Source organism: Mus pahari, chromosome 13, assembly GCF_900095145.1.
Source record: "Mus pahari chromosome 13, PAHARI_EIJ_v1.1, whole genome shotgun sequence".
Taxonomy (NCBI): domain Eukaryota; kingdom Metazoa; phylum Chordata; class Mammalia; order Rodentia; family Muridae; genus Mus; species Mus pahari.
Genome location: NC_034602.1, coordinates 27,048,775 through 27,064,141, shown reverse-complemented (window position 1 = coordinate 27,064,141; position 15,367 = coordinate 27,048,775). Strand labels below are relative to the sequence as shown.

At 46.0% G+C, this 15,367-nt stretch overlaps 1 protein-coding gene across 8 annotated transcripts in view; it reads left to right on the top strand.

Annotated features, from left to right (window-relative positions):
• Window positions 1–15,367, top strand: part of Fam53a (family with sequence similarity 53 member A) — a 33,477-nt gene that overhangs the window by 3,985 nt on the left and 14,125 nt on the right. For 3 of the 8 annotated variants that reach the window (XM_029545284.1, XM_021210772.1, XM_029545282.1), the window contains exon 2: window positions 11,255–11,485. The exons of 1 other annotated variant lie outside the window; for it this stretch is intronic. In XM_029545284.1, the coding sequence (XP_029401144.1) occupies window positions 11,408–11,485 (78 nt within the window). In that variant the 5' untranslated portion in view covers window positions 11,255–11,407. Of the gene's footprint in view, window positions 1–3,556; window positions 3,587–4,634; window positions 4,990–5,914; window positions 6,035–11,254; window positions 11,486–15,367 lie in introns of those variants that run through there. 4 more of the 8 variants (XM_029545283.1, XM_029545281.1, XM_029545279.1 and 1 more) reach the window with 3 other exon arrangements.

Sequence of the window (15,367 nt, the reverse complement as noted above, 5' to 3'; positions counted from 1 at the left end):
GAGACAGGGTTTCTCTGTGTAGCCCTGGCTGTCCTGGAACTCACTTTGTGGACCAGGCTGGCCTCGAACTCAGAAATCCGCCTGCCTCTGCCTCCCTAGTGCTGGGATTAAAGGTGTGCGCCACCACGCCCGGCTACAAGACATTATCTAAAGAGAACTTAATACTAGAGTTTCTACTATTAAATTATCTTATTTGGGGAAAAGATCTTAGGTGAGGGAGATCACAGAGATTGCTTCTAAGCCCTGTTCTAACCTTATACTAATAACTTAGATAATAAGTCCGAAAACATGAATGAGAGCCAAACTTTATATGTAAAGCATATTACACCGAGTAATTATAAAGAGTAGAAACTTATATTACTAGTTCTGGAGGCTGGGAAGTTCAGTACAAAGGAGTCAGTCAGCAGGGTAGACTATGTTCCCAAATGAAGCCTTGATATTGCATCTTCTAGATGGAAAGAAGGATGCATTCTCGCCTGGTGGCAGTGAGGAAGGCCATGGTGTCATGAGGCAGGAGGGAGAAGGCTTTGCCTTTAATGTGAGAAAGAAGAGGCATGTCCTTCCCTTCCTTTGTGCAATGGATGGAAAAGGCCATACCTTTACATGGTGTGGTAGAGGATGCCATGTTTTCACGTAATGCGATGGAGACAGGAGACTGTGTTCTCATGTGATAGAAATCAGGGAGAAGCCCATGCCCTTAATGTGGTAGGAGGAAGGAGACCACATCCTCACATGTCCTGGAGGGAGGAGACCATGCTTTCACATGTGGTAGAGGAAGCCATGTTTTCATGTAGTGTGATAGAGGAAGAAGGGCATGTCTGTCTGGTGCAAGAAAGGGAGGCATGTCCTCACATTAGGAAGGAAGGAAGGACAGAGTCATGTCATTTTGTGATAGAATGGAAGGAGAAGGCTTTGTCTTATGTGGAAAGGGAGGGAAAGGTTTTGTTAAGGGGGGGGCGGGCGTGGTGGCGCACGCCTTTAATCCCAGCACAGGGGAGGCAGAGGCAGGCGGATTTCTGAGTTCGAGGACAGCCAGGTCTACAAAGTGAGTTCCAGGACAACCAGGGCTACACAGAGAAACCCTGTCTCAAAAGAAAAAAAAAAAAAAAAAAAAAAAAAAAAAGGAAGGCCCTGTCCTTTATGTAGTAGAAGGCAGGGGAAGACTTTGTTCTTCTGGGGTAGAAGGGAAGGTTATGTCTCTTGTAGAAGGGAGGGAAAAACCATGTTCTTGTAGGATGGGAGGGAAGGAAGCCTACAGAAGGAGGTTCAGTCCTCATGTATTAGGAGGGAAAGAAAAGGCTGTGGTTTTACAAGGCCCAAGAGAGGAGCTGTCCCCACATGAACTGGAAAGCAAAAGGGTGAACTGCAGAAGCCTCTTACATTTCATTAGAGACGAGTTCTCATGATGTAATAACCCTGAAACGCCTGAGATACGGAAGGGAACATCCAAATAGTAACACCCGTTCACCCTCTTCCTTTTTTCCTTTTCTTCCTGGTACTAGGGTGTGGGACCCAGATTTTTGTGTGTGCTAGGCATCTGTTCCTGGGGGGTTTTGTTTTCACCTATTTATTTTTTTAAGATATTATTTCTCTGTGTAGCCCTGGCTGTCCCAGAACTCATTCTGTAGACCAGCCTGCCTCTGTGTCTCCAGTGCTGGGACTAACGGAGTGCACCACCACCTGACCCTGCTTTTGTGTGTGTGGTGTGTTTGCCCCTCTTGTCTGTCTGTCTGTCTGTCTATTTCTCTGTCTCTCTCTGTGTGTTGATCACAAATAGATTGTCTCCTGCATTTTGTCAAATGCTTTTTGGCATCTCTTGATCCCAAAGTATGTTTTTTTTTTTTTTTTCTTTAGCTTGTGAGGGAGTGCATGAATTGAATTGACTTTTGCTCCTCTACACTTTTTACATAAACATCCTGCTGTCCAAATCAACTAGTTACGGGTTTTCATACTATCAAGATGTTGATTTGCCATGTTGGGGGAGGTTTTGCCCTTTCCTCATTTTGTTTTGAAAATGCTTTCCAAAAAAAACTTGTACAGTTTATCAGTAAGACCAGCTTTGTGGCACCCAAACAAGGCTTTTTTCCAGGCACTCCTGAATCCGCATGACATCTAAATGTAACGTTTTGGCCCCAGCTGATCAGTGACTGCCAAAGGACAGTAATCTAAGTTGGTCGTCTGTCCTGTTTTCGTTTGCTCGCCTTTTGTGGCACATGAGATTCCAGTCCTCCATCTTCCCTGGTTTCCTGTAGGAGTGGTGACTGGCCCCAGGAGAAGAACAGGGCATTGTTTGGGCTACTATGGCAGCATAACAAATCACCTCCACAGTTGGTAGCTGGAAACGGTAATAATCATTGATTTTTGTCCATGGTTGCTGGGGTGTGGAATTCTATAGCAGCTTAGTGGGGTAGTGCCATGTTTAGGGTCTTGGGAGGGTTGGTCAGGTGGGTCTCACGCTAGACCTCACATACATACAGGGATTCCCTAGGCCATTGTCACATGTCTCCTAGCATGCTGCCTTTGGGATTTGTCTCTAAGAGCCTGGCAGATGGAGTACTCTTTTCACTTTAGTCTGTACTGCCTAGCTTCTGACCACTGTCAAGGTGGTAATAGACTGCTTTTCCTGAAAGGAGTGTAGGTGTCTCGGGCCTTTGCTAACGCCTTTGCTCATGACTTGACAGGTATAACTGATGTGCATTCAGATTATTAGTTATTTTTCAAGTTTTCTACATTAAAATTATTGTGTGTGTGCACGTGGTTTGTTTCTTTCTTTCTTTCTTTCTTTCTTTCTTTCTTTCTTTCTTTCTTTCTTTCTTTCTTTCTTTCTTTCTTTTTCTCGAGACAGGGTTTCTCTGTGTAGCCCTGGCTGTCCTGGAACTCACTCTGTAGACCAGTCTGGCCTCAATCTCAGAAATCTGCCTGCCTCTGCCACCCAAGTGCTGGGATTAAAGGTGTGCGTCACCACCGCCCAGCATGGTTTCCTTTAAACACAGAAGTAAGTTGATCGTGGTGGCACTCGCCTAGCATTCTGTAGAAAGAGGCATGTGGATCTCTGTGAGTTTGAGTTCAGCCTGATAGTTCCACAATAGCCAGGGCTACAATACAGAGAAAACTTGTCTTGAAAAACAAAAACAAAAGCCCACACAGAAATATTGTTTTCACTTTAATCCCAGGTGTGGAGATATGGTGCTGTTTCCGGCTGTCTGCAGCAATTGAGTGGTTTGCCTTGTGCTTTAGCAGAGGTGTGGTTTTGCCAGCTGCAGATAGTTTCTGTGATTGTGTGACATTTGGAATTCTGGGAACTTTTCAGAGGGTATATAAATGTTAGAGCCAGAAGAGGAGGCGGATGGTTTGTTAATAGTCGTGCTCAAAGAAGATACAAGAAGTAAGTTAGATTCAGAGGTGTCTCTGTCCCCTCTATCCTCTTTCTCTCTTACCTACTGATAGGAGGTAAAACTGGGGAGGGGTGTGATAGAAGGTGGGAAAAAGAAAACCCCACAAAGTAGTAAAGACCAGCTATAGTGTGGGAGTCAACTCTCTACCATTTCCGTTCTAGGGAACCAAACTCGGGTTGTCAGGCTTAGAGGTGAGCCTTTTACTCTCTGAGCTGTCTTGCTGGCCCTCCTGTGGTTTTGTTTTAAAGATTTATTTGTATGTGTGAGAGCATTTTGTCTGCATGTCTGTATGTGAACCAGTTGCATGCTTGACGCCCTGAAGAGGCCAGAGAGGTCATTGGATCTCCTGGAACTGGAGTTAGATGGTTGTGCAAACTGTCATGCAGGTGATTGGAATAGAACCCAGGTCCTTTGGAAGATTGGCAAATGCACTTAACTGCTGAGCCCATCTCTCCAGTCCTGTGTATCGCTATATCTACCTATATCTATATCTGTATCCATATCCGTACTTGTCTATATTTTAAGAGATGAAAATCTCTTTTTGTTACCCAGGCTAGCTTCCGGTCACTAGACTTGATAAGTTTCCCTGCCCCAGCCTCTTGAGTAGCTGAGATGATAGGTGTGGACCATTGTGCTTAACTTTCATTTTTTTTTTTTTTTTGAGAGAAAAACTAAAGAAAGAAACTGAAAACCTGGCATTGTATGCCTGCTGTTCTTGAATTTGAGATGACTTCGGTTTAACAGAACTAACTGGTGGGCTTCTCTGTCAGAACTACCTAAGGCACCAGGCGTGGTGGCACACACCTTTAATCCCAGCACTCGGGAGGCAGAGGCAGGCAAATTTCTGAGTTCGAGGCCAGCCTGGTCTACAGAGTGAGTTCAGGACAGCCAGGGCTACACAGAGAAACCCTGTTTTGAAAAACAAAAAAAAAAAAAAAAAAAAAAAAGAACTACCTCTATGTGCTTTTGTCTGTGTAGTGGGAGCAACATGATACAGATAATTCTCTGTTGGCTAGTTTTTGTAGTTTAGGCTCCAGGTTTTGTGCTTAAAGTCAAGCTGTTTAAGCAGGACTTGAGCACTTTTCTTCCTATGTAATATGTTAGGAGCCAGAATGGAGGCGATGGAGTAGGTTACCAAGCTTAGATTTGAACTTGGTGTCAAGGTCTGTGTTGGCTGGGTACTTGCTTTGAGCCTGCTGCTCAAAGGTGACTTTCTCCACCTGTCCTTGCTATTTCCAGACTGATCTGGAGCCTGTTGTTCACCCAGATCCTATTGTGCTGCAAATCCTTATTAAATTCCACGTCAGGTGGCCTGCCTGTGCAAGTCCCATCCAGAGGCCTGTGACCCTGCAAGCTGGAGACCTCTGCAGTGTGGTGGCAGTGGAGGCTTCCATCTCGTGGTGTAAACAGGATGACAAACCTCAGAGGAAGTTCCTGCCTTGAAAGCCGAGAAGTCCAGGGATCCTGAAGTCTGTAGAATGGGAGCAGTGTGGAGAAGTGGTGTAGAAGCGTCTTGGGAGCAGCAGCACAGAGAAGCTGCGGGTTTCAGGGGCATCATTCCTAGGAGGCTGCAAGACGAGGCCAGTCACAGTGGGTAAGAAGGCACTGCATCCCAAGCCGACACAGGTAACATGAGTGAGCCAGTAGAAGTTAGCCTAAGAGCTTTATAATCCTGCTGGAGACTTGTGGGGGAGACTACTAGGCAGAGGCATTGTATTTGAAAATAGAAAGGACTTAGGAGCAGACCTCAATATGCTGTTTAATTGGAGTATTTGTCATAGGTAGTGTGGTGTTGAGAATAGTTTACTGAAAATGTTCAGAGGGAGCTGGCAAGATGGCTCAGTGGGTAAAGACCTTTCCGTTTATAACCCAACTTCAAGCACCAGAACCCACAGTGTGGAAAGAGAGAGCCGACTCCTGCAAGTTGTTTCTGATCTCTACACATGCTGTGCATACATACAAAATAAATATATTAAAACTTCATTTGATGTATGAGTGCTTTGCCTCTGTGTGTGTGTATGTGTGTGTGTGTGTGTGTGTGTGTGCGTGCGGGCGCGCGCACACACATATATTCATGATGCCCGAGGAGGCCAGAAAAGGGTATCAGATTCTCTAGAACTGGTGTTCCAGCTGGTTGTAAGCTGCTATTGTGAGTTCTAGGAACTGCACCCAGTTCCCAAATAAGTAAGTAAATAAATGTTTAACAAATTTTTAAAGAACGTTCATAGTGGCACATGCCTATAAATCCCAGCACTTGGGAGGCAGAAGCAGGGGAATCTGAATTCAAGACCAGCCTGTACTCAGTCTATAGAGTAAGTTTCAGGCCAGCCAGGGCTATACAGTGATCCTGCCTCATAAATAAAGTACACTGGGTCCTCAGGAAGGGTAGCGTGGGCTAGTGCAGTAGAGCCGGTGGCTAGTGTAAGAAGTACAGTTACTGAGTGGAGGCAGGGGCCACTGGCATAAAGTGAGGATCCTAAGAGTGTGCAGCTTCTCACTGCTCATGCGTATCGTCCTAGGTCCAGAGCTGAGGAACATGGTGTGTCTGGAGAAAGACTAGTGAGCAAGTCCTTTTCAGGTTCAGACACACACAGTTGCATGGGCTTTGAACCTGCACCATGTGATATATCTTGGCCATGGTAAGATCAAATATGACTTGTTATGGTTTAATGGACTATCCCCAGTTTATATGTGAAAGTCTTAACCCCAAGACCTCAGAATTGTGAACTAAGTTTAGAAATGGGATTGTTTTACGTGTGGTTATTTAAGTCATGCTGGTATGGGATGAGCTCTAATTCCAAATGACGGGAATATTTTGTGCAAAATGGGACATTGGACACAGAGATGTGGGAACATGGAGACTGTGTGCCAGAATCCCGAACACATTCAAGAGCCTGGGGAAGGACTGTTCAACAAAGGTGGGACTTTTACTGCAACCAGAGGACACTGATGGTGTTGTCATACAGTGTCCAGTCAACTCCATGTGATAAACTGAATTAAACAAACAAAAAATAGCGAACCTACTTTGATGCTGTTTTTGAGGGTAGTTCCCCAGGTAATGAGGTCTCTGCCATTGGTGGAACTGAGTTGGTGGGCACTCCTGTACTGTCTTTGTAGAGTACCTGCTCTGGGTGTGCCAGTCTTGGTGCTGGCATGGCCATCGTTTGGGATGGAGAAGAAGAACTTGGGCTAGGGTGAGGATTTTGCTCTGTATCTGGGAGTCCTGGAACAATGACTGATGGAGACTGGAGCACTAGCATCACCCGCTGAGGCCAGGTTCAGGGCTGCCACATGGGTCAAAGGACTGCCTTAGGAGTCAGTAGTAGCCAGGTCTGGAAGGCTGGATAAGGGGCAGCAGGGGCTGGGTAAAGTATCATCCAAGCCACAGGCTTACTTGCAAAATAGTTTTGGTGACTGTATTGCAGAGGGAAGGGAAATGAGCAGACTGTAGCCTGTCCTTTGTGGCATGCTCACTCTACATGAGGAGTTGGCATTCAGGAGGAGTGGGTGTGGACTGGATGTATTTCCCTGAGTGCCTGAGTTTGCATGTCTTTGTCATCAGCTTTCATCAGAACACCTGTCCCTCTCTCCTGGGCAGAGCTGGTCAGTTCCATCATCTGAGCCACGTTTCTCTGATTTGGCTGTGTCTTCCTATGTCTACCTTGGTATCAGTCTTGGCCTTTGTCCCCCTCTTCTCTTGCTTACCTATCAGTCTTGGTTAACACCAGAGAAGCTTCTCTGATTGCCCCCTTTTCAATAGGCCTTTTGAACTATATCTCATTTTGTGCATTCAGGTTTCTGTAGTGTGAGATTCACTTGGCATTGTGGGTTGAATTGTACACCCCAAAACTATATTCAAGCTCCAACCTCTGGATCTGTGAAGTGACCTTATCTGGAGATTGGGTCTTTGCAGGAAAGACTTTTCTTTAAAGCACCTGGCTAGTCCATTCCACATGTATACTAGAGTTTGTTTTGCAATGGTGGGGATGGAGCTCAGAGCCTTGAGCACCTAGGGACAGGTGCTACCGCTGAGCCGCACCCTAATTCCATGAGCTGCTTTTGAGTTGCCCCATCCTTGTGATCTGTGTTGCACACGTTTCCCTCAGCAGTTTCCAGCAGACTCTTTGTTCCACGTTTTAAACATCTGTGATTGTGACAGGGTGACACTCTACGCTTACTCATCCATTCCCCAATTAAGTAGCACGCAGAACTCCCAGATATCCACACCTTGCCTTATACCAGGTCATTGATAATAATAGAAAATAATGCCAGTAATGTGTTGTCAGCTAACAGCAATTAAATGTCAGACTTTGGACGTTGTCTCTTGGAGGATCATTAGTGGACATTTTGTGCCCTTCAGCCTGGGCAGGAGCCTTGGTCTGCTCTTTCATGACCCAGCATTTATTTTAAAAATTTCCTGGGGAGATTTTATTTTTGTTTTGTGTTAGGGGTGTTTTGCCAGCAATATTTCTGTGTACATGTCTGTACCTTGCCTGTAGAGGCCAAAAGAGAGCATCAGATCCTCTGGGACTGGAGTTTACAGGTTGTGAGCTGCCCTATGAATTCTAGGCATTGACTCTGGGGCCTCTGGAAGAGCAGTCAATGCTCTGAACTCCTGAGACATCTTTCTAGCCCGATGTGCTGCTTCTAAAGAACGGTCAGTTGCTTTGTTGTTTGCTTCACTAGGCTCCCCTGATCGTCTCCTGATTACATTGAGGCTCTGAGGTTTTTTGAGGAGCCCCACTGTGCGCTGTGATCTCCTTAGTGTCCCCTCAGGAGTCTTGTGTCCGTATTTTCTGGCACTGGCTATAGTCACTTTGGTCCTGTGGTTCAGGCTAGTTTTGTTATTTTTTCCTTTGTAATAAAATGTCTTGTGAGAAGGTAGTTGGACACTTCACATATTCTGTTGACCTTTAGAATTCACAGATGGGGGCTGGAGAGATGGCTCAGCGGTTAAGAGCACTGACTGCTCTTCCAAAGGTCCTAAGTTTAAATCCCAGCAACCACATGGTGGCTCACAATCACCCGTAATGAAATCTGATGCCCTCTTCTGGTGTGTCTGAAGTCAGCTACAGTGTACTTAAGATAAAATCTTAAAAAAAAAAAAAAAAAAAAAAAAGAATTCACAGATGATCCTTGATGGAGATTTGTTATATAGGATATTTGTAAAATGGCAGATTGTGAAGTGTTTCTGTTATTGTAACTCTGTTGGTAGTTATAACTGTACCTAGGGAAGAATTTCACTTACGTTGACTGATTTTTCTCAGACATTGACTCATTCAGGTAGACTTAGGACTTCTGGTCCATTTTGTGGGTTGGATTAAAAAAACTAAAAAAAAAAAAAAAAAAAATGTTTTTTAAAAGTTGCACTATACTTGCATGGCCTTTCTACATTGATGTGTGTGCTTTGTGTGATGAGGTTACAACAAGGTGTGTGAGGACTGGAGAGAAGGCTCAGGGGTTAAGAGCAGTGTCTGCAACTGGGCTGTGGAGGCTGCAGTACGGTGACAGCTGCAGCACACACCTTTAATCCCAGCACTCGGGTGGCAGAGACAGGTGGGTCTCTGAGTTGGAGCCACTCTGGTCCACAGATTGAGTTCCAGGACAGTCAGGACTACATAGAGAGACCCTGTCTTGAACCAGTAGGAACTAGGTTCAGTTCCCCATGCTCTCATGGCATCTAACACCTGTCTGTAATTCCAGGTCCAGGGGATCTGATAATCTCTCTGGCCTCAATGGACACTGTATCATACATGTAGTGCACACATAAAATAAAATTAAAGTAAATCTTAAAATAAAAAACGACAGAAGACCCTGCAAAGCCCTTACCCTGTTAGGGTATGGCTCAGAGGTTGGGATTTGGGGGCTTTCAGTTTAGATGAGCAGTGGGCCAGACTGCCCATGTCCCCGTGGCCCAGCTGGCGCTGTCAGGCTTAGGGAGGACTAGTACTTCTCCTAGGACATGGCTAGTTCAGATTTAGGTTCCTTTATTTGAAAGAAAGGAAAACAGATGGGCTGGACCTGCTCTGTGTGCTCCTCCTCTCTGGTCTAAGTTGGAGATGGTATTCACTGTGCTGGGGTAGACTGTACTAAATGCTGTTGCCTTTAGGCATGGTAGTTGGGATTTCAGGTCAGAGAGACTATAAACAGGAATCGTATGTGAGTGGTGTGGTGCTAGTAGGACCTTTTATTGAACTGAGCTCACATGTGTGCCTGGGCTGGGTGCTTGCTTGCTGCATCCACTAATGTAAACTCACGCCAGGCTCTAGGCTAGCCAATGTGTGCTTAGTATGCTGTTGGTGACACATGGCCCTGATCCCTGTGCTTGCTACGTGTCAGCATTGCCTTGTTTAGCCACATGCTGGCTTTTGAGCCTCATGTTTCAAAGTCACAGGGGGAAGTATTTGTTGTTTCTGTTGACAGAATGTATATATATTTTCAAGAATGAAAAGTTGGTGTTTGATCTTATTTGAGATCTTTCTGATATCTGTAAAAATATCCATATGATTTTCTCCTGTTGACAGAGCCCTAGGCTTGGGTGCACTTGGTTTGCCAGCGTGACCCCTGCCGGGCTTGTGATGTTACTTCCAGCAGATATGGATATTGTGGTCATACCTAGTGATCTTGGGATAAACACTCACGGGATTGCTCTCCTTTGGAGTGCCTTACTGGGTGGAAGGAGGTGACTTGAACCTCCGGGTGTTTTTTTTTTTTTTTGCTCATTGATATACCCTGCAGAGACCCTGAGGTAGTTCTGTTAGGCTAACTCGAAGGAGCTCTGCTCTATTTCTTCTGATCAGTCTTTTGAGTAATTTGCTTGTCTGGTGTATTGCATGACAGTGCCTCGTCATGTTGAAGCATGGCTGACTCTTGGGACATTTCATTTTTGTAGTTGTTTTTGCACTCTAAGCAAGGGTTGACCACTGAGCTCCACTCCCAGCTCCATGTGTTGTTTCCCAGTTTGCCATGTTTTCCCACCCTGTGTTTTGAGTTCTTTGCTTTCTGATCTGTATCCCTTGTTCACACGCACACAGTGAGACACTGAGAGTTAGCTCCACATGCACAGTGGGATGGCAGCTGCAAAGGGCACAAGGCTTCTGGATGCTCTTAGATGCTGACTTCCAGGACTGAAAAGCTAAGAGCCATGGCCTCCCTTTTCACCGTTACCATGGTGATCCTGGCCCCTTGCCTCAGGCTGTACCTGGTGTAGTAGAGCTCTGTGCTTGCCTCTAGCACCCTACCCTTCGTTTTTAAAAAAGAGAATCAAAGTTTCAAGGGCTGGAGTTAGGGGCAGTTTGGTTACCCGGCCTCTGTGGGTTGGGCCCGGTAGCTTACGACTGGCGTTCTCACTGGATGTGGCTGCTGCTGTTTCTCTCCACACATTCACTGCCCTTTGGGGATGGAGCCTGCCAAGGGCTTTCTCACTGCTTCGGGAGAGGCCTCAGAGGCTGGATCTGTCCTCTGACTTCTCAGAGCGGCGCTTCTCACCTTCCTGATGCTGTGGCCCGTTACACTTCCTTACGGGGTGGTGATCCCAGTCATAACATTACTTTCATTGCTGCTTTATAACTAATTTTGCTACTGTTATGATTAGTAATGTAAATATCTGTGTTTTCTGATGGTCTTAGGTGACCCCCATGAAAGGATTTTTCAACCCCCAAAGGGGTTGTGACCCACAGAATGAGAACTACTAGTGTGGTTATTATTAGAGGTTTCAGGAAGGAACATACTTGATTATTTTGGAATTAGGAAGGCATTTGTCAAAGAGGGATATTAGGAACATTTTTTAAAAACAGGATGTTGTATATAACAGAACTATGGACTGAAGTGTATGGTCATGTGGCAATTTCTCTTTACAGAGGCAAAGCCCTGAAGAGTCTGGAAATGGGTCAGCATCTTTAAGTCAGAGCTATAACCTTGAGTTTGGCTCAGACCTGATGGCTTGAGCCTGCTGATGTCCAGTGTTCTGGAAATCCAGTGCCTATAGATGTGGACTGAGGAAGAGGCCGGCCATGGTCACTCTCATCACAGAGAAGCTGCAGAACCAGAGTTTGGATGACCTCACCCGCAGGGCCTGTGAGGCTGGCCCGGTGAGTCAGCTTGGGGGTCAGAGGGGGCACAGCCCATGTGTAGAGCCAAAGGCATGAGGCGCACACTGTAGGGTGGAGGCAGAGCTGAGCTGGGGGCATTGGGCAGAAGCCAGTGTCTGTCAGGATCATCACTACAAACCAAATCAACTTCTAGTACAAAGCTGCCCTACACAGAATTCTGTGGCTTGCTTACCAGATTGGCCAGAGTAAGTCAGTCATCCTGTGATCCTACTACCCGTGTCCAGGACCCTGTCTCACGACTTGACAACACAGATTCATTCACCTGCTTTAGCTTTAGGGAGTGAGTCTTTCTGTTTTTTATTTTTTTAAACCATGAAGTCAATTATTTATTTTATTAATTTATAATTATTAGATTTGTTGTTATTGTTTGAGACAGGGTAACCATGGCTGGCGAGGAACTAGCTTTGTAGACTAGGCCTCTGCCTCCTGAGTGCTGGGATTAAAGGCATGCGCCACCACACCCGACTCACATATTTTCAATGTTTAATAATTGTAACTTACTTTCGCCAAATTTATTTTAATGTTTTGTCTTTGTGCCATGACTTGAAACTAACACAGATACACCCTGAGTACAGCTAGGGATTCCAGAAACACAAAGCAAAGAAACTATACAGTCAACTCTTACACACCTTCCTTAAGGTCTTGTATGCTGACGCTGCCCAAGCTGGGCAGTGTTCATGCCCAGACTGCTGCAGGCAGAAGTCATCCTGTATCTGGGTGTTTACTCTTCCCAATACATTTTCATAAAATTTACTCTTGGAAAAGTAGATTCACTTTTCAAGCTATTCTAAACACAATTAGCAGTTTTCTTGTTTTCTTTTGAGACAGGGTTTCTTTGCATAGCCTTGGCTGTTCTAGAACAGACTGGCCTTGAACTTACCTGCCTCTGCCTCCTGAGTGCTGGGATTAAAGTGTGTGTCACCACCATCCAGCGACAGTTTTCTAATAACAAAACTGGAATATAAAATTTAAAGGTAACGCCGGGCCTGGTGGCGCAGGCCTTTAATCCCAGCACTCGGGAGGCAGAGGCAGGCGGATTTCTGAGTTCGAGGCCAGCCTGGTCTACCAAGTGAGTTCCAGGGCAGCCAGAGCTATACAGAGAAACCCTGTCTCGAAAAACCAAAAAAAAAAAAAAAATTTAAAGGTAAAGTTTCAAAGAGTTAAATTTTAATAAAGCTAAAAGTCATTAAATATTCTGTCTCCATTGCTATGACTGTGATGCTAGTCTGGGTCATTTGTGCTGCCAGCTTGAGCCCCCCCATGTGCTGGATGGGGACGACTTGTAGTGGCAGCAGTTCTCGTACTTGGGCTACCAGAATGATCCAGCTTTTGAATCCCAAGGCAGCTGAGCTGCAAAGGACCTCACCCAGTGTCCGGGCTGTGCTGGGGATAGTGTCTGACGTCTGATATAATGAATGCTGTCATTATGGTCTCACGATGTGTGCCTGGTCCTGTGCCTCTGGTCCTTCTCCAAAGCCAGTGTTCTCTAATCCTCTTCCCATCCCTATCTGTGTCAATTTTATGTGGTTACGTGGGCTCCTTTTTTCCCAACTTATACACCCTGAACCTGAGGCACACCCAGTTTTTCCTAGTTTGCTTTTTTGTACTTGAAGGATAGTGAATAGGTCAGCTGTTACAGAAAGACTGGAAAAATGAGTAGCTATGTCTGACTCTCACTGCTGCCTCAAGGGAAGAGAGGCACAGGTGGTTTATGACCGTAGGATTGGTGAATGCAATGGGCTCCTATATCGATGCTGCCAGAGACACAGAGAGCATCTGTCATATGATTTGGAGTGTACGATGAAGATGGAAGGAGTGAGTGAGGGGTTTGGGGCAGCAAGGAAGGAACGATTGACAGGTAGTGGGGCCCACAGTATCTTCAGACAACAGGGGACACTGGGACCTGAATTTTACATGTGCATCTTAGTTGTGCATTGAGGCTTCCAATGCAGAGCTGGAAAGGCGTCTGCTTACCTCTAAAGAGGCAGAGGGATAGGAGCCAGTGTAGCTGGAGGATGTGGGCAATGAGGTAGGTGCATGGGCAGTGCTTTCCTGGCTGAGGCTTGTTGGTAGCACAGATCATATGCTATGATGGCTGGTTTTGGTCAGCCTATAAGCTGGACGTATCTTGGAAGAAGTCACCTTAATTGAGAAAATAAAATTACAGGTATTTTCTTGGCTAATGATTGATAGGAAGGGCACAGCTCAGTAGGGATAGTACTCCCCTATAAGACAGCAGGCTGAACAAGTTGTGCAGAACAAACCAGTAAGCAGCATCCCTCCATGGCTTCTGCTTAAGTTCTTGCCTCTAGGTTTCTGCCCTGATTGAATTCTTGCCTTGGTTTCTCTCATTGGATTGTGGCTCAAGATATGTAAGTCAAACAAACCCTTTCTTCCCCAGGTTGTGTTAGACAGTGCATTTTATCACAATAGAAACCCCAAGACAGATGCCTTGGTCCTGGGCTTTGACTCTTAGGTGTCAAAGACCATGATTCAGATCAGAGTAGCAGCCCCTCCAGCTATGGGAGAGGACAAGGAGGCCAAGGGAAGCGGAGAAAGAAGCCATCCAAGACCACCATCATTAGTGTTGGTCCAGGGTAGAATCAGAGGCTGAGCTAGATGTCAGCAGGAGAGGAGAGCAGACCATGTGATGTGGCTGAGCTGGGAACAAGCAGCACGGAGCATCACGCTGCTGTGCAGATGGATGTAGCACAGCTGAGTGATACCCTGTGTGTTCCCCAGTCTGTCATCAGTAAGACTGTGCTATCTCAGCACATCCACTGTCTTATCTCCTAAGGAGGCTCAGCAGCTGCCACGTCTCAAAGGCCCTAGGATGTGGTATAACATAGAGACTGATCCTTGCAAAGGAATGCAATCAGCACTCTATTCTCTTGCATTACATCCACTGTCCTGAGTGTCTGTGCCTGTGTCCTTGAGCTGGTCACCTGCGCATCTCAACTCTCACCCAGCCAAAGCCCTGGAGATACCTGCTGTGAAGTGTCTGTCTATGCTGTGCCAGTCCTTGAATGTGCACTGAGTACATCTTGTTAGATACCGGTCCACAGCTCCTCAAGTTTTCTAGGAACCATTTCTATTGGCTAAGAAAAGCCTGTCCTTCCTGGAGTGTGTTGTGTTCTCGTGGTGGGTGTATTCTTATGCACACTAGGGATGCAGGCCTTGGGGAGGAGGGCTATGAAGACAGTGCAGGTACTTACTTGCTCTCCGGAAGTGGTTGGACCTCAGCAGGAGGACTGCTGGCTGGAGTGGCTGGCTGGTTGGTTGGTTGGTTGGTTGATCAGAGTCTGGCTAAGTAGCTCAAGATACTCTGCAACTTGGAGTATTCCTCTTGCCTTGGCCTCTTTGAATGTTGGGATTATAAATGTGACCCAAACACCTGGCTTTCTCTATGTGAAGCAACAAAAGTTCCCCAAAACTTCAGGTGCAGTTGCTATAGCATTGCCTGGTAATCTCTGAGACTGCCAGTAGCTTATCTACCTTCCTGGAGGCGGGTCTTCCTGGAGGCGGGTCACCCTGCTGTCTGGACCCTTCTCGGTGCTGCGACCATTATGCTAGGGCTTGGATCTCTGTCACGAGCACTAAAAGGCTCTTAGGTCTCGGCTCGGCCTATTTTTCTCTTTAAGTTGTATTTATTGCTATTTTCTATGTATGAGTATTTTGCCTGAATGTATGTGAATCATGTACCTGGTGTTCAGGGAGGTCAGAAGAGGGCATCAGATTCCCTGGATGCTTGTGAGCTTCTGTGTTGGTGCTGGGAACTGAATTGGAATCCTCTAAAAGATGAGCTGATAACTGCTGGCCTGTCTCTCCAGCCCTCAGGTCTTTCTGAGAAGTGACTGTGTG